Source organism: Balaenoptera musculus, chromosome 16 (genome assembly GCF_009873245.2).
Source record: "Balaenoptera musculus isolate JJ_BM4_2016_0621 chromosome 16, mBalMus1.pri.v3, whole genome shotgun sequence".
In the NCBI taxonomy this organism is placed as follows: Eukaryota; Metazoa; Chordata; class Mammalia; order Artiodactyla; family Balaenopteridae; genus Balaenoptera; species Balaenoptera musculus.
The window spans coordinates 56,028,134-56,050,160 of NC_045800.1; the positions used below are offsets into that span (position 1 = coordinate 56,028,134).

General features: G+C 56.4%; 1 protein-coding gene and 1 long non-coding RNA gene across 10 annotated transcripts in view; one reads left to right on the plus strand and one right to left on the minus strand.

Annotated features, from left to right (window-relative positions):
* Nucleotides 1-22,027, minus strand: part of ZMIZ1 (zinc finger MIZ-type containing 1) — a 233,455-nt gene that overhangs the window by 34,388 nt on the left and 177,040 nt on the right. For 8 of the 9 annotated variants that reach the window (XM_036827838.1, XM_036827836.1, XM_036827834.1 and 5 more), the window contains one exon: nt 1,751-1,895. In XM_036827838.1, the coding sequence (XP_036683733.1) occupies nt 1,751-1,895 (145 nt within the window). Of the gene's footprint in view, nt 1-1,750; nt 1,896-6,542; nt 6,735-22,027 lie in introns of those variants that run through there. The other variant, XM_036827837.1, reaches the window with a different exon arrangement.
* LOC118882309 lies at nt 6,792-8,311 on the plus strand. The gene is made up of 3 exons (XR_005016756.1): nt 6,792-6,912; nt 7,405-7,507; nt 7,896-8,311. It is a non-coding gene; the product is annotated as an uncharacterized LOC118882309 (long non-coding RNA).

Consider the following 22,027-nt stretch of genomic DNA (forward strand, 5'->3'; position numbering starts at 1 on the left):
TCAAGGTCAAGGCCCATATCCTCTGGGCCTCTTGACTGTCTCACCCTGGCCATCTTCCTCCTAGAGAACCCCAAAGCCAACCTGTCTGTCACTCACCCTAACCCTGCCTCCATCTGCCAGCTCCCAATTTTGCCTCACTGAGTCTTATTTCCCCAACCAGTGAGAGTCAGCTCCTGGAGCAGAGACACCCTTCATCTGTTTAACCCTAGGACCAGGCAGTCTCATGCTTCCAGCTCAACTCAGCAGAGACCTGGCCAAGGGCTGGCTGCGGTCACGGCCAAGCGGGTCTGTCGCAGATCCCCGGAGGGGCTGGCACGCCATCAGAGGCAGCTTTACTGAAATGACCTGCAGGAGGGATGGCTGAGAAGGACATGAGACGTGGGAGGATGAGAGGCAGGATGACTCTGGCAGGATGGAGAGTTAAGGAGCTAAAAGGTAACAAGGGTAAATGCAAAGTGTGTAGCTTGGGTTGCACTCAGCCACAGCATGTACTCAGCGGCTGGGCAGCAGTTCAGCTGGAGAAGACCTGTGGCTTTTTAGCCAAGCGGGGGGCAAGAGGGGGAAGGTGGACGGAAGAGGGTTTTGCCTCTCTAGAGCAGTGGTTCTTAACCACAGGTGATACCTCCACCCCCCAAGTGTGTGAGAGTCCTTTAGCAACGCCTGGGGGTCACTAGGAGAATCGAGTGGGCAGGGACCAAGACATGACATGCCCTGCAAACCCCTGCACCATAAAAAACTACTCTGGCCCAAATGCCAACAGTACCCCATCCTCAGAAACACCCACAGAAGGGGGCTATTCTAAGCATCAGAGCCGTCAGAGTCCTGACCGAGGGCGTAACGAGGCAGTGACCCTGAGAAGGGTCTGACCAAGGCGGGGAACCAGCCACATGTTGGGGACCATCCTGCTCGGGCAGCTGCTGGACCGAAGAACTCTAAGTTCCCTTCTGGCTCCAAGAATCAACTGCCTCTAATTCGATTTACAAAGCGTGGCCAGTACCAGACTTCCCGGCAGCGCCTTGATGGTGGGACCCAGGTGTCCTACAGAGCGCTCTGGGCACAGGGAGAGCAGACAGCATGACAGGCCCCATTGTTCCAGGGTCAGCCCGCAGAGCGCTCGGAGAGAACATCCCCAGCTCAGCGAGGGACGTGGAGATGATGAACTGGGGCACTTGCTGGTCCTGACCACGTGCTCCTTCTGAGGCTGGTGAAGGGCAGACTGGACAGTTCCTTAGTGCCTGCTGGCCTCTGGCAAGCCCGGTCCCACCTGTGATGCTGAGTTTCTGGTGGCCCTGCCCAGTGCTGATGGCCCAGCCACACTCGGCTCCTGTCTGGACGGCCTGGGCTGTGATCACCAGCCCGGTGACCTTCCTGAGCCCCTTCCAGCCCTGCCTAAGACCCTGCTTAGGAAAGAGGGAAGGCTCCGGGTTCAGGAAGGCTAACTTTCTGCCAAAAGTCTAGAACCTGAAGAAGAGACAGCCCTCCACCAAAGGGACAAAGCAGTCAGGCTGGGTAAGCCCAGAGCTTTCAGCCTCTGTTTTGATGGGGGAGAAACAGCGATCACCCACGAGGATTTAAAACACGACAATTGCATTTTAGAAAACGTACTATCCTCCCGGCTGTTCAGGGGCACCCACCCCAGTTCTCCCACCTGAGGGGCATTTCCAAGGAGACCTGGGGGCCTGAAGGGGGGCTGTCCAGCATCCACCCAAGCGGGCCCCGGACCCACCCCTGGTGGCGCATGCCCACTCACCTGTGCGACAGAGTGGGTTTCATGGAGCTCATGGAGTTGAGGGGAGGCTGCATGGGGAGTTTCCCAGGGGGGTCGCTCTGGCGGCTCTTCTGATGTCGGAGCAGCAGCAGGCGGCCGAGCTCCTCGCACCAGGAGGACAGCAGGGCTGCAAGGAAGGACGGGATGGTCAGCAGGCTCCTCGGCCACCTCACTCTGTGCCCAGCCCATCTCACCCACCCAGACTGGGTGCTCCTGACGCTGGCTTCGCCTCCACCTTGGTGTGACACCAGGAGAGTCACTAAGCCTCCTCAGGAGGCCTCAGTGTTCTCACCTGTATAGTGGGGCTAACACACCTAAAGGAAGGAGGACTGAAAAGCTGCTGTTACTGGAGGAGTAGATCAGAGGAGGGCTGATCGCAACGGCAAAGAGGAGAGAGTCAAGACAACAGAGCAGTCAGCAGAGGCGGTGCCAAGGGGAGACCGGAGAGGGGGAGAGGGGCCAAGCACAGATCTGTGCCCTGGGCCCAGGTCAGGAACTGCTGGCCGCCCCCGGACGTCTCAGTGAAGCCCACCCCCCTTGGACTCTGGACAATGGGCTCAACATGACTTCCTCCCCATGGGTGGGACCCCAAATCACAAGGTTTAAACAAAATCCAGATCCTTCCTGGAACCTGTTGACATTCCCAGGAGTGCCTGCAGGGTCCTCCCTGACACTCCTCCCCCAAAAGTGCCCTGCTCGCTGAGCACGCGTGCACCCACCTTCCGGTCAGACCTGCGACTGGTCCCTGCACTGCTGGGCACAGATGCTTGAAGGGACAAAGGATTTCCAGGGCAGAGAGTGGCCCAGGGGTGGGGCAGGGGCTGAGCTAGAGTCTGCCAGGGGCACCAAAGGCAGGAGCACAGGAGAACCCTCCACATCCAGGCTTAAGGAGGCCTTGGAAACCAGGAGAAAAGCAACCGGAATGAACTGGGTGCTGGGAGACTTTCTTTCATCCTGAACTGTGCCGGTGCGGCCACCAGAGGCCAAAAGCACCCTCAAGGTCAGTGTTTCTGGCCAGTCCTTCCAAAGCGCATACGGGAGCTGAGGTTTGGGGAAGAAGTCAGGAGTCAGGAAGGCTGGGTTGTCACCACCTCGCTGTGTGACCCTTAGGAGCTCACAGACCCTCTCTTGGCCTCAGTTTGCTGGCAGGGAAAGAGGAGTAACGACCCTTGCCCTGCCTTTCCTCCAGGGCTGTGGTCAGGGGCAGGAGGGGAAACTGCGGAGACTGTGGAAGAAAAAGCGTTGATCACAGCCCAGCCAATGCTTCACTCCTGCCATGAGTAATCAGCCAGACTGATCTGATAGTTCTGGAAGGCGTCGACCTGATCAGGCAACCAGGAGCCTTTTGAACCAGGACTGCTCAGCCACTTGGCTGGATGCAGAGCCCACTTGCTTGTTTCCAGGGTCTCCCATCTGGACCCTGCACAACATGCTCCTGTGTCTTTTTCTCGAATCCACCCCACGTGATGCAGGATATCAGCTCTTATCCCCATCTACAGAGGAGCGGACTGCTTCACTGCTCAGGCAGGTGAAGTCACTCGTTCACAGTAACCACAGTCAGGGAGCGGCAGACACACAGATGGTGCCCCTGCTGCACATCCTGGTGGTGAAGCCCAAGGCTGAACCAGAATGTGGGGGAGGAGACGGAACTCTTCAAAAGGCCAAAACCAAGAGGCCATGGTCTCTAGCCCCTCTGATTCAACGAGAAACGCTTCGGGCCTCATCTGAATCACACCCCTTACCTCGTTTAGCAGGCACTGGGGGAAGACGCACAGACACACAAGGCCCCGGGGTGGCAGCACAGGGCTGCCACTTCAAACCGCTCAGATCCTGGATAGGCTGCCCCATCAGCCCAAGGCCCCGAGAGGCAGGGCTGGGGACCCTCTGAGACCCTGCCAGGCTCTGCCCGTGCCCATGGCCCAGGCAATCTGTCAGGAGTGCAGAGTGAGTGGGGCCCAGCATCTTTAGGAGCAGCAGGTTCTTTCCTGCCCCTCACTTGGTGGGCAGGGGCTAGGAGGCAGATTTTAGGACTAGCAGGAGAACCCCGTCCATCGAGTCCTGCTGAGAGCTGGCTGGGAGGGAGGTGCCCATGTTCCCAGGGGTCTGCTGGGGACCAAAGGACAAAAGAAGGGCTTTTTGTGAGAATGGGGTGGGGTGGTGAAGGGTCCCGCCGGGGTCACCAGGTGTGCAAAAATGCTCAACCAAAGAGGCACGCAAGGCTGAGATACAGCCTGTGCCCTTCCCAACAGGGCACCTGTTTCTCCCTCCAGGAGGGGGTGCCAGTGGGCGAGCTGCGTCTTAAAAGCTGTGTCCTGCCCCTCTCTGTGGGCCTCACCATACCACCACCTGCACAGGGAGGAGGGTGCCAGAGAGGAGAGGCACCACCCCCCGGCGTGTGTCTACCCAGAAACCGTGGCAAAACGCCCCTGAAGCGGGTGCCCAGCACACATCTGCCGCAGCTGGAGGGAGAAGCAGCCTATTCAGCGAGGCTGGAACAAACAGAAATGAATTTCCAGATTGCTCCATTCTTCTCCCAGGCCCCTAGTTACCGCTTCTTGTGCGGGGGGGCACCGGGCATCTGGAAACTCATTTGCACGCCAAGCACGAGGCCCGGCGGATCACAGCGATGGAGGGATCGCTCGGCTGCCAGCACAAAGGATGGCTGCAGATGGTGCCGCCTGCTGCCCGCCCTGCCCACGGCCACCCCTCCCAGCCCGTGCTCCTCCTGGGGCCAACACGCCATGGGAGGGGATGGGGGCACAGCGGGGGCATTCAGAGCTTTCCTCCTGTGTCACAAGCCACCCGCCTACTTGGTCAAGGACGGCCCTTGTCTTCCTATTGCTAGTGGAGTGGTTTTCTGTAGAGAGAATAAAGGGAGGCTGGTGGTGTAGAGGGGCCTGGCTGGGGAGGGTCTGGGATGCTGTGAGCAGATGTGCTGTGGGTATTAGGCAGCCATGACACAACACAGATGCCAGGACAGCCACATTCCTACAACCAAGAGGGAAAGGACAGGGAGCGAGGGAGGCACCACCTATCACCCCCTTGGCCCGAGTGGCCAGCTGGCACTGAGGCCACGTGGGCAGACGCATGGCGGACGGACGCAGGGCAGGCTCTCATTGTGGTGCGAACCAACACAAGCTGTTCCGAGGCAAACATCGGTTAATGATAACACATGGGGATTTGCAGCCAAAAACTCAAGAGACCCAGGAGAACTGACAGACAGAGGCAGGTAGAGGATTATGCAAGGACAGAAAGACAGCCTGGCGCGGTAGGTGTCTGGGTGTGCATCTGCTCTGTCTGTACACGGCTGAGCCAAGCATACCTCTCTGATGAGGCGGCACCAGTGTCTACGCCACCCCAGGAGAGGGGAGGAGAGGGGACAATGGCGAGCAGGCTGTGGGACATGGTGACTAAGTGCCCTGGCTCTGGAGCTCCACGGACTGGGCTTAAATTGTGCCCTGACACTCTTTAGCTGCGAGATTTCACACAGGCTGCTTCACTACTTGGAGCTCAGTCTCCCCATCTGTGAAATGGGCTTAACAGGAGCTGCCTGCCTCAGAGAGTGGACATGAGCTGTAAATTGGTACTGTCAGTCAACCGCATGGGCATCCAAGCAGAAGCCAAAAGGGAGGGAGGGTGGGCGGAGGCCCAAAGGACCCTGTAACTCACAGCAGCCCCAGAAAAGTAACCCCTCCATCGTACACCCACCTCTGCACTCACAAAGCACCCGAAGAGCTGGTGAGGCACGGACTCCACAACCCATCCCAGCTCAGTCTCTACCACCCGTGTGACACCTTGAGCAAGTCACCTAAATTCCTGTGCCTGTTTCCTCATCTCTAAACTGGGGTGGTGGCAATTCTACTCCCCATCTCATAGAGCAGCTGTAAGGATGTGCTGCGTTACCACCACCAAGCACAGGAACAGCATCAGGCATGGAGTAGGTGCTCTACGCATGTTTGCTACTGACACAATGACGATTAGTATTATTGACCTTGGTTGGTAGATAAGTGACCAACAGGATGGGCTTTGGTGTCTCTGCCCACTTCTGACCACACAGCAGCAGCCCTGAGGGGTCAGTGGAAGGGAGAGGGGATTCCAGCCAGGGAGAAGACACGACAGTTTGACCTCTCATGCTCCCACTACTTGCACTTGTCTTTGCAGTTTATCCAGGAAGCCGCAAGGGACACCAGGGTTCCATGGACTTAAACAACTAAGTCATCTGCCAGCAGCACGTGTCTTACAGTCGATGCCATACCATGGTGTGACTGGTGGTATGTTTTTCTTTCCTAGTAGTACATGAAATAGTGGTGTGTGTGACAAAGGGGGGCATCTCCTATTAATGGGATCCAGTAGACATATCTAGGGGCCCCTGCACCAGAGGGTGTTATGGTAAGGCGGCACGGACTTCTCTGGAAGAGAAATGGAAATGAGCACGGGGTCTGAGAATCAGGAGGGGCACAGGACGCAGGTCTGAGGGAGGGCACCAGGGGAGAGCCAAGTTCCCGACATTTGCTCCCCAAGATCTCCCTAGCTTCTGCCCCTACAGCTGGCAGCCACCTCAGTGTCCTTTAGGGACAAGTAAAAGGAAACCAGATGTAGAAATGAAGGAAGGTCTGGAGTAGAGCCCAGGGGCATCTTAGTCCTGGCTTGTCCCAGATGTGCCCTCCCTGAAAACAGTGACAGGCCCTGCATTTGCCTCTACCTGCAGCTCCTGGCAGAAGGGATACTCAGGCTGGGCTGATCAGATGAACTAGTATGGGGCTGCTAGTCTTACTTGAGAGAGGCGGCAGAAGGAAGAAGCTGCACGGCTGCCTCTGGGAATTGCCTGGGCTCCAGAGAGGGAGGGTGGAGCTGCATCCTCCAAACCGGCAGAGTAATCGGCAGACAATGAGCCACTTGTGGGTGGAGGGGTGGCAGAGGCTGGAGTCTGGGAGTCGGAGCATCAAAGGGGCAGACAAGCTCGCCTGGGCATGTGCAAAAAACTGCCCCTTGCCAGGCAGGACTTGGGCTTAAGAAGGAGTCAGAAACCAGAGGCAGCCATGTGGCCACAAAAAAAAAAAAAAAAAAAAGCAAGCAGCATTTGTTTCCTATGGAGGTGAGCATACGGATATCCAGACAGTGAGAGGCCTGGATACTCACTCCTGGTAAGGTCTGGGAATCGGGAAGGGATGGGAGCATGGGGGTGCAGGGAGGATGAAAGGCAGACTGGGGAAGAGGGTACAGAGACCTGGGTGTGAGGGCCAGGCAGGAGAATTACCAAATGCGCTGCAGCCCGGGGAAGCTACACGCAAAATGAAACAAAGGCGTATTAAGTATCAAAGGGCATCTTAGCGGCTAAAAGGCTGCTGGAGAACAGAGGAACTCTGAGTGTGGGAGTGTGTGTGGGTGAGAGAGTGTGTGTGTGAAGAGGGAGGGAGGGAGGGATGAGGGCTTTTGAGACCCAGGGATGGGGCAGGACTCAGGGGTGCTCAGGAGGTATGCCTGCCAGGCGGCGGGCCCTCAAACCATGCTTCTGGGGGAGATGGCGGAAAGGAAGTCAGAGTGAGGCAGAAAGAGCCCCTGGGAACATGCAAACGGGGTTCACTGGTCAATGAAATATACTAATGACACATTTTCAAATGCTTTCATACCATCAGCTTACTCTATCCATACAAGACCCTCTGAAGTGGCAGCAGAAGCTTGGTGGTCCCCTTTCCCAGCAGGGAAGCCTGGTATGGGCCTTGCCCTGGTACGGGCCTGGTGAGTCAAGGCAGAAGAACCAGTCCTCCACTCTGGGCTCCTCCCCCTTTCCCCTCCTTTCCTCCCTGGCACATCTGAGTTCCTCTTCCCATATCCACTCGAATCCCCAGGACCACCTCAAGCTACCTCCGGATGATGGGCACTGCCCCCCCACACCACCCATGGGTCACTGTAGCCTGATTATCTTTGCGGTCTGTCCCCTCTGCTTCTTGCCTGTTCCTATCACCTTCTGCAGCTTTGTCCTTTCTCTCCTGAATTATGACAAGCACGTCCTATCATTTATCTCAGTCTCCAATCCCGCCTCCTGCCAACCCGCCCTCCATAAGGCGGCCAGAGGAATTTTTCCACAAATGTATTCTGTTCACCTCTTTCCAATCTGTGTCCCCAGAGGCTGCACAGGGCCTGGGAGATGGTAGATGCTCAAAGGATGCTGAAATGAGTGAGAGCTGGGCTACCCCGGGGCAAGTTGGGGGTTCTACAGAGAGAGCATGAACCCCGAGGGCCATGATGGGATTCGAGGGGTTCACTTCTGCAACCCTGGCACCCAGCACAGGCTGTGCAGCCAACACACAACTAACAGATGGAGTTGCAGCTACATAACCCAGTGTGCAGAAGACAGGAGAGATGGACAGACTCTGGGCACGCTGCATCTGAGACCCAGTCGATCAGGGTAATACCCTGGCACCCTGTGGCTTTTAAACCTGCCAGCAGCTCCCCACTCCTCAGGGGTGGGGATCCGGCCCCAAGACCATCAGCCCTGAATGGAATCCTATCACCATGTGTCCAGGTTGGGGCTGTCATCAAATAAAATCTACAACCAAGTCAAGTTGACACCTGTTTTGTGACATGCACACCCATCAGTAGGCCACTCACTCCAAACTGGGGAATGAAAGATAACCAGTTTACAGAAACAACATCCATTCATGTAACTTGGAAGGCCAGCTGCAGCCCTGGCTTTTCTCTACTCATGCGCTGGCACTGGTGTTCCTATTGATGCGTCAGTCACACCGATGATCCCAGAGCACCTCACCCAGGGCTCCCTGGAGATGCTGCTGTTGTTCCTCCTCCTGCCTCCCGGGCCCAGGCCACACCCTCCTATCCTCTGACCTTCCTCTTTCATCTCCTAAAACACGGGGTCCTGCCTGGGACCACTGCCCAAGGAAGCTTGGTGGTGGTGGTGGGGGGATCAGAAACAGTGAAGACTCCTGCCTGTGCCTGGGGACCAGGGTTCCACTCTACAGATCTGTGCAGAGAAAAGGAGGAATGGTGAGGGCCCAAGAGGGGAGGGGGAAGGGGGTTGCTGAGATGACACAGGCCTGGGCTGGTCTCTCCATCTCATCTGTAAAGTGGGGAGACAGTAAGAGGAACCTCTCTTCACAGGCCTGGCATGAAGAGCCCTAAGATGAAGGAAGGGCCTGAGCTTTAAACCACATGTGAGGGCTTCCCTGTTGGCGCAGTGGTTGAGAGTCTGTCTGCTAATGCAGGGGACACGGGTTCGAGCCCTGGTCTGGGAAGATCCCACATGCCGAGGAGCAACTGGGCCCGTGAGCCACAATTACTGAGCCTGCGCGTCTGGAGCCTGTGCTCCGCAACAAGAGAGGTCGCGATAATGAGAGGCCCGTGAACCGCGATGAAGAGTGGCCCCCACTTGCCGCAACTAGAGAAAGCCCTCGCACAGAAACAAAGACCCAACACAGCCATAAATAAATAAACAGATAGATAGATAAATAAATAAAAATAAATAAAAATAAATAAATAAATAAATTAAATAAACCACATGTGAGAGATGGCAAGTCTTGTGCCAGTCTCAACTGGAAACTCAGAAGCTGTGAAATGTTGACTACCTTCTGCTTCTAGAAGGCAGAGTGGCCAAGAGCACAGACTCCAGCCAGGCTGCCTGGGTTCAAGCCCAAGCTCAGCCACTTAGCAGCTGTGTGACCTTGGGTAAGTTAGTTAACCTCTCTGTGCTCTGGTGTTCCCTTTGGTAAAATGGGGATAATAAATATTACCTACCTCCTGAGCCATCATGAGGATGAAACAAGCTAATACACGTAAAATGCTAGTATGATGCCGAGCATACAGGAAGGACTATAAGAATAAACTGTTGTTTCTGTTATTAGGAGGTTTCTCTGTCTCCCCATCTACATACTGTTGCTCAAACAGAACACAATTTCTGTCACCCATGTCCAAGAGGATCACAGAAAGCACTTACACGCCTCAGGCCCAGGCTTACACCACCTCCTTCACCCCGGGCGCTCTCTGGGTGGGCAGTGTTGCTTCCCAGCACCCAGTGGTGCCCATACCCAATGTTTTCTTCTGCCAGACACTCTGAACTGGGCAGACCCGGGACCCCACGAAACTGAGCCCCAGTAGCTGCTCACTCTGACTCAGCTCTGAGGCCACGCAGTGCAGGCGGCCGGTCTGGGCAGACTCCTGCCTCTGGAGTGCCTGGGCGGCGGGCAGACCTTCGGCCCCTCCTCAGTCCCCATGCACCTGTGTGTCCAGCAGGAGGCGGGACAGGAGCCAAGGTCAGGAGTCCTGCTCTGATCCATGACCCCTGAGAACAGAGCTGTCCACGGAACTGTTATCTGTCCATCCTCCTCTGTGCCCACCAGCGCTGGGTGCCCCAGAAACAGAGAAAGGGGCCCCTCCCTGCCGGTTCTCTTGGACCATCTCCTCCAAGGAAATGGCACAGGATGCACGTGACCCCAAAGGGTCAGGGCCAGGGACAGCGACTCAGAGCCCTTGGGCCACGGGGCAGTGGCTGTTCAGCCTCAGGAAATCAGGCATCTGTTCTATGTGGCCACTGAGCCAGCAGGCAGCCTGGGGCCACGTATGTATCTGCGAAATGGGGTGACAGCACCCCACTGTGGATGGGAGGACCTAACGGGATCATGGGGGGCACACGGACAGGCTTTTCGTTTTCCCGACCATCTGGTGCCCTCTGCCTCACTGCAGCCTCCCAACCCCCAGGGGGTAGCTGGCCGAGGATGAGGTTGTCCATGTGCTACGAAGCAGAAATGGCCCAAGAGGAGGTGATTCAACCAGAGTCACATCGCAGGACAGCAGCCCCACTGCTGGTCTGGGATGGTTTCCCTTTCAGCCCCAGTCAGGACGTCACCTATCTGAGAGCAGACGCATCCCCGGGAGATGGCTGCGCGCCTCCTACCCACCTCCTACTCCCACGAATCGGCACCACCCCAGTGCACTGTCCCTGGCCTGCTACCAACTTCCTGTGTGACCTCAGGTAACTTCCTTCCCTCTCTGGGCCCTATGTAAAAGAGGGGTGAGCGCTTGTGCTTTCTGAAGTCTGTTGCCCCGTGGCTCGGCCCTGGCCTCACAGCGAGCTCATGTCTCTCGAGGCTGAAGCCAGCCTCAACCCCTTCTCAATCCTGCAGGTGCCGTGGGTGGGATGAGGGGCTCATCCTGGACCCTCCCCCTCCCCACCAGGGTGGGCTACAGACAGAAGGGATTCCAGAGCTCTCACCTTGCCCAAGTACCCCATTTACTAAGGCCTTGAGCCAAGGGCAGCAAGTGGATCTGCTGAGGTCCAAGAGCCGGTGTGCGCAAGACGCAGGTGTGACAGGGCCCGGTAGGTGGGCAGATGGGCAGGAAGGACTCTGCAGCCTCAGCAGCTTGGGCAGCTGAGGGGTTAGAACTTCCCCCTGGTTACAGGAAATGTCATTCCCTGGGGGGTTGTAGGTTGGACTTTGGTGGCCCTGACGGCTGACCCCTGGAACATAAAACCAAAGATGTTTTCCTTGGGGGAAAATCTTGCTCTCCTGCAAAACAGCCGTATCATTGCTCCAGCACCAGCAGAAGCAGCAGCACGCTGTCCTGAGTTTCAGCTCCTTTTGGCATTTCTAGATCGTTCCCACACTTTGCTTCCTGCTCTGTCACCTCCCATCACCATGGGTAAGAAAGTCAAAACAAGGAAGGATCGACTGCTGGCCCTTTGGCTGAGTGACCCTGTTCCTCTCCATCTCTGCCTGCCCCCCTCATCTACACACAAGCCCCATGGGCAGGGCGACTACCAGATGAGTGGTGCCTGGTCCCAGGATTCACAGGGAGGCCCACGGCCTGCCCCGCCCAGCCCTACCTGCTTCTCTGTGCTGGGCAGATCCTGCTATCTGCGGTCCTACGGTCTGGGCCAGCAGGAGAGGACCTCTGGGCCGCTCCCTCCCTCCGGCATGCTCCACCAGTGTTCCCACACCTCTCCCCAAGGGCTGGTGGGGTTGGCAGGAACTGGGAGTCTCCAAGCCTGTGAACTCACCCTAGGAAGTGAACTCTGGGGGATCTCAGAGCTGCCGCTGGCAGGGCTGATCCCCAAACCAGTTTGGCCGTCCCTCAACCCTGCGGAGCAGGATGCTCGACCCAAGAGATGTCAGACGGGTTGAGCCTGTCCGTGGACTTTAGGAAAATCCCAGCCTGGAAAATTCCTTGTCCACCTCACACCACCCTCTGGGCCTTCCTGGATAACTCGGATTCAACTGAAAAGACACCCGAAACAAGCTCAAGGGGGTGTTTTCATCAGAAAAAGAATGCCCCTTTCTTCTTGCGGGTGCCCCTCAGACCTGCCAGCCGGAGGGATGGGCCTGGATAGGGGCACTGGCCAAATCACTGCTGTCTGCAGACACCAGCTGGCAGGGAGCTGCCACTGTGTACTGCACCCCCGTGGGGGGCCGGCTCACACACCCCTTGCCCCCTGGACTCTCATAAGCCACCTGGTGGTGGGGAAGTCACAACCCCCATCTTAGAGATAAGGGGCGAGCACAGAGAAGCTAGGTAACCTGGCTCAGGACACACCTGAGTTTGTGGCAGGCCAGGACCAAGGCAGGATCTTCCCATCTTACTTGGGACATTTGCTGGTGGTGGGGTGAGCGTGGGGCTCTAGACCATCTCAGCTGAAAATTATGCAGCATTCATAGCAAAGCAAGCACTCTGGAGAGGGGAGGGGCCCCGAGCCACGCCCACAACAGATCGAGGCCAGGAGGCCTCCGTGCACCTGCACCCCATATGCCGGAAGAACAGAGGTTCCAACAGGACAGACCTCTTTGGCTACCCAAGGATGGACCAGAATATCCATGGGGGTTGGGGGGCAGTGCGTGCCTAGAGCCAATAGTCTCCCCACCTCCATCTTGCTCCGAGGCAGCACCTGAGCAGGACAGAGGAGACCCAGAGGCCCAGGCTGGCGAGGATGGTCTCCCCAAGCCACTGGCCCTGGCGTGACACTCCCAGTGCATCTGCAAGACAAGACGGGAGCCATACCGCCTGCCTGCCTGCAGAGCTCACGCCCCGCGTTCCAGCAGGCCACCTGGGCAGCCTCTTCTCTTCTCCATGGCCAGTTTCTCCCGGGGGTTAAACACTACTGCCTGTTGATCCCTCTCAGGGAGCCCGAGGGGTAAGGAGGGATTACCGGAATCAATTTCTTCCCTGGGCACTTCACTTTTCTGAGGCTTCCCAGCTGGGTACTCACAGTTTGGCTGTGTCCTCCCGCTCCCAGTGTAAGAAGGAGTGGTCGGTGTGAGGTCAGGCCCTTCCCAGGGTCAAGCAGACCCCCAAGACCAAACACACAGCCATCCACCTTTGTGGAGGGCCAGAGGGCTGTGAGTCTGAGAGCTGAGAGGCCTTGCTGAGCACTCCCTCCATCCGCTCCGGCCCCCATGTTCAATCTCAGGACCTTGGCTCTTCCCGTGGGAGCCAGGAGCCAGTGACAAACCCCAGGACCCTCAAATGGCAGTTTCCTTGCACCCAGCCTGGGCTCATAAAGCCAGGGTGAGAGCCTTAGGGAGGTGCTGACTGATCCCAGGGCAGCTTTCTTTCTATAAAGGAACCACCTGGAAAACTTACCAGCCCTTAAAAGTGGCTAAGGGGATGTGTGCTGTGGTGACGGGGGCAGGAGAGAGATTTGGGGCAAGCTGCACTTTGCTGGTGATCCTTGATTATTGCAAATTGGGTTCAGGGCACGCACTGTTCTTGGAGAAAGAGAAGATTCAGGAGAAACCTGCTGACCAGACCCCCAGCTCTCCTGCCTCTAACCATTTGGACCCCAACCCTCCCACTCTTTCCCGGCTTCCCCTGGCTGAGTGACCTGGTAACCTCCAAGAATCTCAGGTTCCCGGCACAAGAAATGCAGTCAGTGATTCCTGCCCCTGACTCTGGGCTTGTGAGGGTGAGGCCTGAGCACTGGGCAGGTGGCTTAGAGGCGGAGGCAAAGCTCCACTCCACCTACAGTCACTCTGGAAATCAGCTCAGAGGCACATGACCTGGCCCCAGGGGCAGCATTTGGTGGCAGATTCAGATGCTGCTTCCTGACCCCGCATTGTGGGAGATGACAACCTTCCGGTGGGCTCCCTATCCAGAACCGTGTTGCAGGGTTTTCTCTCTTATCCACTTATCTAGCAAGAGCAGCCGATAGCTGCGCATTTCAGGTGTCTTATGTCTTGGCTTCCTAATTGGTCACTCCACTCCTTTTCTGAGAACCCCTGAGTGTGGATGTTTGACGGAGCCCTGGAAACCACCCGTGCCTGGCTGGCACGACCCCTCCAGGTGCCCAGCAGGGGTTGGCAGTGGATGACCCAGCTGCCCCAAACACCAAACTGGCCTCCATCTGTCCCACAGGGCTCTCCTTCTAAACTGCAGGGGTCCCTGATGTATTTTGGAGACTATTTGCAATGCTTTTAGCAGGCTGTCTACTCGTTTTAGTTATGTATAGGTAGACACCATTCGAAGAAAACCTGACATAGAGACTGAATTTATAGAACACTTAGCGGGGAGGGGGCAGGAATCGAGAGAGGAGTTTTCTCTTTGCAGAAGCTCCTTTATGGGATGAAATGATTCTCTGTGAGGTTTCTTTAAATATCCAGCTGCCTTGTTGCAATGAAAATAAGAATTGTTTATAAAAATTCCATTTACATCTAGTTCTTCCTGGCTGCACCTGTTACTCAGAGTGTAACACACCTGGGTGATGTCTGGGTGACTGTGGCCTGGACGGTGAGGCCCCGGGGCAGGACAGAAGTACTTGGGTTTCTAGGCCAGGGGTTCTCGATCTTGCCTGTGCATCAGAAGCAACTGGAAAGCTTGTTCAAACCCAGAGTGCTGGGTCTCACTCCCGGTGGAGTTTCTGATTCAGTGGGTCTGGGGTGGAGCTTAAGAATTTGCACTTCTAACCAGTTCCCAGGTGATGCTGCTACTGCTGGGCCGGGGAACCCCACTTTGAGAACCACTGCTCTAGACAGAGGGGTGAGCTCAGTTGCCATTTTCTGCATGAACAGAGTGGGAGGGCACCACCATTCCTCCCTCTCCCCTTCATGCAAGCTCTCCGGCCAGGAGGGCCGTGGGCCTGGCAGATGGCCTCTGACCCCGCTGCTGACTTCCCCTGATCTTTGTGTTCAAGGCTCTGGAGGTTTGACCCTCTTCCCGGTGTTGGTCCATGAGAAGGAACACTGGGCAGGGAGTCAGAAGTGGGCGAGCCTGGGTTTAATCTGCTGTGTGAACTGTGTGGTCCTGGGCAACACCCTGGTAGGTGTGTGCACCTCAGTTTCTTCACCCGCACGGCAACCTATCTCACCCAGCTGTTCTAAAGGTGTAATGGGGCAACCTTGACGGTGGCTCCTGCGGACCAAGAACTTGATTCAGGCCAAGTGCTGTTCTGGGCACTTTGCATGCACCGTCTCATTCAGGCTGACACTCTAAGAAGTAACTACTATTGCCCCTGCATAACGTCTCCGCTCTGCCACTCGCTAGTGCATTAGCTGTGTGGCCCGGAACCCTCTCTGCCTCGGGGCCTGCCTCACAGTGGCCCTAAGGACTGAGCTGGCTCCTGCAGGGCTCAGCATCACGTGGCTCTCAGGAAGCAGCCCCAGGGCAGCTCCAAGTAGGCAGGCGGGGGCAGACAGCAGCCTGGGCCATCTGCAGTTCAGGCCGGCTCCGGCTCCATGTTTCTCTCCCAGAGCAGCTGGGGGAGGGAACCATCATTTGTTTAGGCCTCTGCAGTGTTTAATCACCACTCAGCTCTCCCTCCCTCCTCCCGCCCCCAGAGCCTGCTCTCTCCCTGCAGGAAACAGCTCTCTGCCTTCTGCCTCTGAGGGAAGCCATGAAAAAATTAACACAGCGCCCAGAGAGGAGGAGACACTGGGGCAGGGAGGGTGTCAGAGCCAGATGACCAGCTGGTGAAGACCAGCTGGTCCCAGCCGAGCAGGCACCAGTTGGGCAGGCTGGATCCTGAAGGGGCTCTGAAGGGCCAGCAGGCCACAGGGTCTTGGATGGCCATCAGCCTGGGGGTCCACAGCAAATCCATCTGCCTCTGAGGCATCTGGAATGCAAAGCCTGGGCCTTCCTGGGGTCCCAAGCCATTGGAGAACTTGAGGACAGGGATAGATTCTCTGCCTCTGCCCTGCAGAGGGCCAGGTCATCCAGGGACATGCCCTCGGGAAGGTCAACTCCAGGCCGGGCAGAAACTCAACACACTCTTTTTCTCTGTTCATTTTCCTGACAATCCTGTGATGTCACGATCACTACCCCCATTTTCCAGGAGGAAACTGGTGCTCAGAGAGGTTAAGGAACCCACCCAACGACAACCAGCCAAAACAATCAACAGAGTGGGATCTACTGATTTTTAATTAATAAAATGACTTTTTATTTACCTAAGTAATGCACAAATAGTCTCCTTAGAAAGCTAACATTTCAGACAGAGGCCAGAAGAGGGATCAGGACCCACATCTGCTGGCCTCCAAAGCCATAGTTTTGCTATTACATCTGATGGTTCCGCCTCACTGTTACATTTCCCCACCCTCCCTGCTTTACTTTTCAATGGTAATTTTTGGAGAAGTAATGTGTGCATGTGATTAAAAATATACAAAAGTAGAAAAAAGGTATGTCCTGAAAAATGCAGTCTCCCCTCCCCAGTCTCGTATCTTAGTTCCTCCCACCAGGGGAATCATGCTAGTGGCTTTGGTTTTCCTTCCAGAGTTATTCCATCATTTACATGTATCAGAGTCTTTGCAACATCTGCCTGGAAGTTTCTTGCCCTGGATATCCACATGGTTCAGCCCTCACTGGTTTACTCAGCAAGGGCTTCCCTGACCTTTCCAGTTTGTAGATAGCAGTACCATCCCCACCACCTGACTCCCTCTATTACCCTCCTCTGCTCAACCCATCTCCATGGCACTTATTACCTTCTACTTTTTATCTCATTTCTCATCTGATGCCCCACTGTGTGGTCCTCGGCAAAGAGCAAAAGCTCTTTCCAGTGCAGGGGTTTCCGTGTACTGCAATCACTGCCACATCCCCGGTGCCTAGAACAATATCTGACACACAAGTGACACTCAACATTACCAGAAGCACTGGGCATGGCCTGTATGGGCAGACCCCACCCTGACACAAAGGGTGGCATGTTATACATGCTGGGCTCAGCCTCCTTTTTAAGAGCACAAGTTTAAGCTCAAACTGATTGTCATTCCTAGAAGACAGAACTGTGCCTTTTCTACCTCTTGCTTCTCCAGAGGACCCAGCCTGGTCTGGGGCACACAGTAGAAGCTCAGAGCTCACAATGAGGAGACCAGAAACTTGATCCCTACCTCACACCACAGACCGAAAAAAAAAAAAAAAAAAAGCAAAATAATACATTGTCTGGAAGATGACATAGGTGAATACCTCCATGACCTTGGGATTGGGGAATATTCTCGAAGAGGACACAACAACCACTAACCATAAGGGGAAAGTTGAGAATTTTCCAACATTAAAGGGAAAAACTTCTGGTATACCCCTTGAAGAGAGTGAAAAGGCTAGCTAGCACAGGGGAGGGGAGAGTCTGTACGAGACAGAAGGCACACAGTGCATGGTGAGGCCCAAGTTCAGGGGCTCTGGGGAGTCAGGCTCCCCTAGACTGTCTGCAGCCACCCAGGAAGGCTTCTCAGAAGAGGCGGAAGGTGACTCCATCTCACTCCTCCCCCAGCTCCAGCCTCTTCCTCCTCCTCCATGAAAAACCAGAGACTTAAGACAGACGCAAGAGCCCCCTTTCCTTGCCCCACTCAGAGATAACCAGGCAAGAAAAAACAAATGAGAGCACCCAGGAGCCAGGCAGGGCCTTGAGAAGCTGGGTTTGACAGGGCAACGGCATTTAGCAAAGCTCACATCATCTATCACTGAGGCCCGGTCATTTAGATACTAGGCATTTGATTAAACTAATATGGGTGGCTGAGGCGAGGCATGGCTGGGCGCTTCCTACCCTCGCCTACAAATGAGACCGTCACACACAATCCGATTACCTTGACTGCCACATTTATCTCGGGAGAGGGGCCATCCGTCACTCCTCAGCAGTTGACTCTATGCATCCTCCGGCGGGAGGGGAATGAAGTGTGCCCCCAAGTTTCAGCAGGCAGCGTTTGTTCGGTCATTCATTCCATCGCCCTCTCGGCAAACACCGCCCCAAATGCTTGCCCTGGGGTAGGTCTTAGGCTGGGCACTGGGATGCAGAGCAAACACAGTCCTTGCCCTTGAGGGTCCCACGGAGGGTGTGTGAGGAGGTATGAGGTCTGGCAACAAAGGAGAGCTCAGTGTGTCCTACAGCTGAGGGGCCCAGGCTTGCACCCCAGCTCCCACTCCTCCAGCTGGGACCCTGAGTGTGACGTGTCACTGATCTAGTCTCATCTTCACACCCGTGAGAGGGGATGATAACGCAGGGCAGCCTGTCCAACAGAACTCCTGCAGTGATGGAAAGGTTCTATCTTTGCGCTGCCCGAAACAGGGGCCACGGGCCACACGTGGCTATTGAGCACTTGAAACGTGGCTGCTGTACTGAGGAGCCGAGTTTTACGTTGTATTTAACGTTACTTCATTAAATCTAAGTGTGACCGCCCACACGGGGCTCTGGCTCCCGTGTAGGACATCGCAGATACACTGGTGGGTGTCTTTTCAGGGTTGTGGTGAAGGGTCAAACCAGGCAGCCTTAAAACGCCCAGTGCAAGGCTCTGCACATGACGAATGTTCACTGAAGGGTGGGCTCCCTCCTTCTCGGAGGGAGGGCTGGATTCTAAGGCCAAGGATAACAGCAGCTGTTATCTGATAACATGCTCACCTCTACTGTCTAGTCGTCCAGCAGGGCGGGCAGAGTCCCGTTTTAAAGAAAAAGAAGCAGAACTCAGAGGTAAGGATGGCACAAAGCATGATGTGGCAGACACAGAACTTGAGTCCAGGTCTTTGTGGCTTTGAACTCCCCTTCTTTCCACTGGACACCTGGCTACCCAGGAGACGTGCAGCAGGAGCAAAGGCTCAGGGACGGGGCATGTGAGGGCAGGTCGGCTGGGCAGGCAGGGACCACCACGGTGTGTGGATGCCATGTTGACCAGCTTCTTCTCTGGACTGGTTTCCTCTCAATGTCAGAGCGGAAGAGGTGGGTGCCAGGCACACAGGGGCAACTCAGAGTCGCCCCAGCCCCTGCCCAACTCACCCCAGCCCCTCAGGCCAGGCCCAGGGCAGCACTGAGGTCCCTCCCAGCGCAGGACAGAGCTGGGGCAGCCGACAGAACTTTGGGTTCTAAATATACCAACTCTAGATGGGGCCCCGTCCCGAGACTTTGGCAGGGAGCAACCAGACAGGGAGCCTCGGTGATACCTGGACCAGTGAGAGAGCCCGGGGAACCCCGGCTGCCTTCTGCTTTACAGGATGCCAGTTAGCACAGGCTGGCAGGCTAGCAGACATGCCTCAAACTAGCTTCCGTACCAGGAACCCGAGCTCTGAGTGAGTCGAGTGCTCTCAACGGGGGCCTGACCATCCCTTACAGGGGCTGTAGTGGGGATGAGAGGCACTAATGAACGTGTGAGCAGAACTCGGCACCCGCAAGTGTCACTCACTGGGACCTGTTCAAATCACTGGTATTGTCCGAGCTCTCAGAGCAGGTCAGAGACCACGTGAGACCCAGCCCACCACAGCCAGCCTGCATCCTGTAGGTCTGAGAAGGCTGGAGAGATGGCGCCTGAGACCTCACCCCTCACTGGTGCGCTGTGTGACCCGGCGCCAGCTGCATCACGCCTCCGTCAAAGACGAGAATAAGATCACCAGCACGCGCTAATCCTTCTGCGAGGATCAGATGGAACATGCAGAAGCACTTCTAACCTGGATTTGGACAAATCTGATAGAATCTAAGTGTGCCAGTGGGCAGGCTTTCCCGGTAACTTCAGAGCAGCCCGACCCTGGAGAGAAATCACCTCCCAAGCAAAGACAAGCCCCCTGCAGAAACGGCTGGCGCTCAGGAGTCCAGTCTCCAGACGTTCAAGAGACAGCCTGCTGGCAGAGGACTTCTCATAAAACCAGAGGCTGGAAAGGGGCGGGCCCAGGTCAGCGGAGGCCTGCTTTGTGAGCCCCTCCTGGAACTTGCTGCAGGGGTGGCTGGCAGACTCCCAGGAATGGGCTGCCCTGGCTCACGAGGCCAGGCACGGGGGCTTCCAGCTGGCCTGGGCGGCTGCGGAGGATGCAGGGGACACGCTGCAGCTGTAGGAGGGAGTAGGCCGCCCTGGACGGAAAGCAGGAGGCTCCTGGCAGGGGACCACCACTAGGCTGGGAGATGGGGAGGGAAGGCCGCAGGGCGGGAGCCAGGCCAGGAGAAGAGTCTAGAGGGATGAAGTGACCTGGAAGAGGCAGAGATGAGATGGCGCTGGGGAGAGGGGAAATCAGGGGAGCTGAGGAGCCCTCCCCGGAGTATCCCGTCCCCCCAGACTCACCCGCCTCTACTCTCCCAGTCAAAGGTATACTTAGCCACTCGCACATTAGTATAAATGAGTTTATAACAAACGGTGCCAAGATGGGCAAGGAGCAATAACCGAAGCAAAAAGAAATGAGGTGGGGGAAGGGTGGTGGGCAGCTCGCCCTCGCAGGCCACCTCCACAAAGGCAAGGAAGACAGCAGTGGGGACCCGCTGCTGCCAGGACCACCAGCATTCCCCCTCCCCCTCCCCAAAATGCCAACACTCTTTTGTTGCCACTTAAACCAATTTGGGGGTAATTCTGCAGGCAATTGTCTTCCTATTTACAATGAGGCTCAGTGATTGCATGGAGGCTGATGGTTCAGGCTGTAATTGTATGGTAATCACTTCTGTTTATGATCGATGCGGAAATCACTATTGTTTTGCAGCCGGCTTGTTAAATCAAAAAAGTGCAGGGGTGGGGAGGGAGGGTTTATTTCTGTGAGCTGGAGCCCCGGGAAAATGAAATTAAGCAGAGCAACCCAACGTGGGGGGGCGGGGTGGTGGTGGCTCTGATGGCAAAGGCACCATCACCAGCTCGGATCTGAGAAAGACAGGCAGGGACTCAGAGACAGTGAGAGAGAGATGCAAGGTGCAGGCGGAGAGACACAAAGGAGTAGAGACACAGGGAGGCGGGCAGGGATATGCCTAGGGAACGGCCAGGCTCAAGACAGAGACGGTCAGATGTTCAGATACACACAGAGGGGTCAGACAGACCCTACAGCTCATACATGCAAAGATGGCCAAGAGAGAGGAGGACCCCCTTATACACACCCACACTTTACCAGACCTGCTCTCACCTATTCCTAGGCAGGTGGGGACAACCCAGGTGCCAGGTAGCAGGCCGGGCACTACCTGCCCCATCTGGGATCCGCCTGCGTGCTCCTCGCCCTGCCCCAAGGCCGCCTACCTGCCGCCTGAAAACAGGGTGGCAGATGGCACCTGGGGGGCTCAGGTGGCAGAAGCAGGGCAGTGTTGCGAGCCGTGTGCTGTGGAGAATGGGGGTGGGGGCGGGAGGGGGGAGCCGCCCACCTGGCGGGCAGAAACCGGAACCTCCCGGAGGCTGCAGGGAACAGGCCTGAGCTGGGCGAGGGGCAGCGCCTCCCAGGGCAGCCACGGGCACTCCCTGGCACCACAGGGCCGAGCCAGCCCAGGCTGGAGGCCAAGGCCCCACAGGGAGCGAGCAGGCACCAGCTGTGTGTGCAGCTCCAGCTAACCCCTAGGCTGCAGGCATATGTTTATTTTCTACTACACGCTCTTCTTCTCCAGCAAAAGAGATCAGGCAACATACTGAAAATCACGACTACGGCCAAAAACACTAAGTGTTTGGTTTCTAAAGCCTCCAGGCTCGATGCCCCTTTCCTCTACCTGTCTGAACTGCCCTCTGTATTTCACGGTTCAGCCTCCCCTCTCCAGGGAAGCCTTTCCTGGGCCCACCCGGCTGGACCCTCTTCTCCTGGGCCCCATGATACTAAGTGTCACACTGACTGTGACGCAGGACCGTGGTGGCCCACAGACCAGGCTCTCTAATCAGCTCAGTGAATCAACAGTGAACAGGTAACAGGCAGGCTGGGCCCTATCACAGGTGACCTCCCAGTGACTAGAGCAAGAACAGCACTCGGCAGCCTTCCCACCAGCATCAGTGTGGGCGTGAAGGCCACCCAGACCCGATGAGATGGCTTCCCTCAAACCCAGGGTGCCTCGACTCTGCTGTGGCTACCTGCATGCTGTCCTCAAAGGCAGCCAGGGCCCTGGAACGGAGGGCAGTAAGCCTGGCCCTC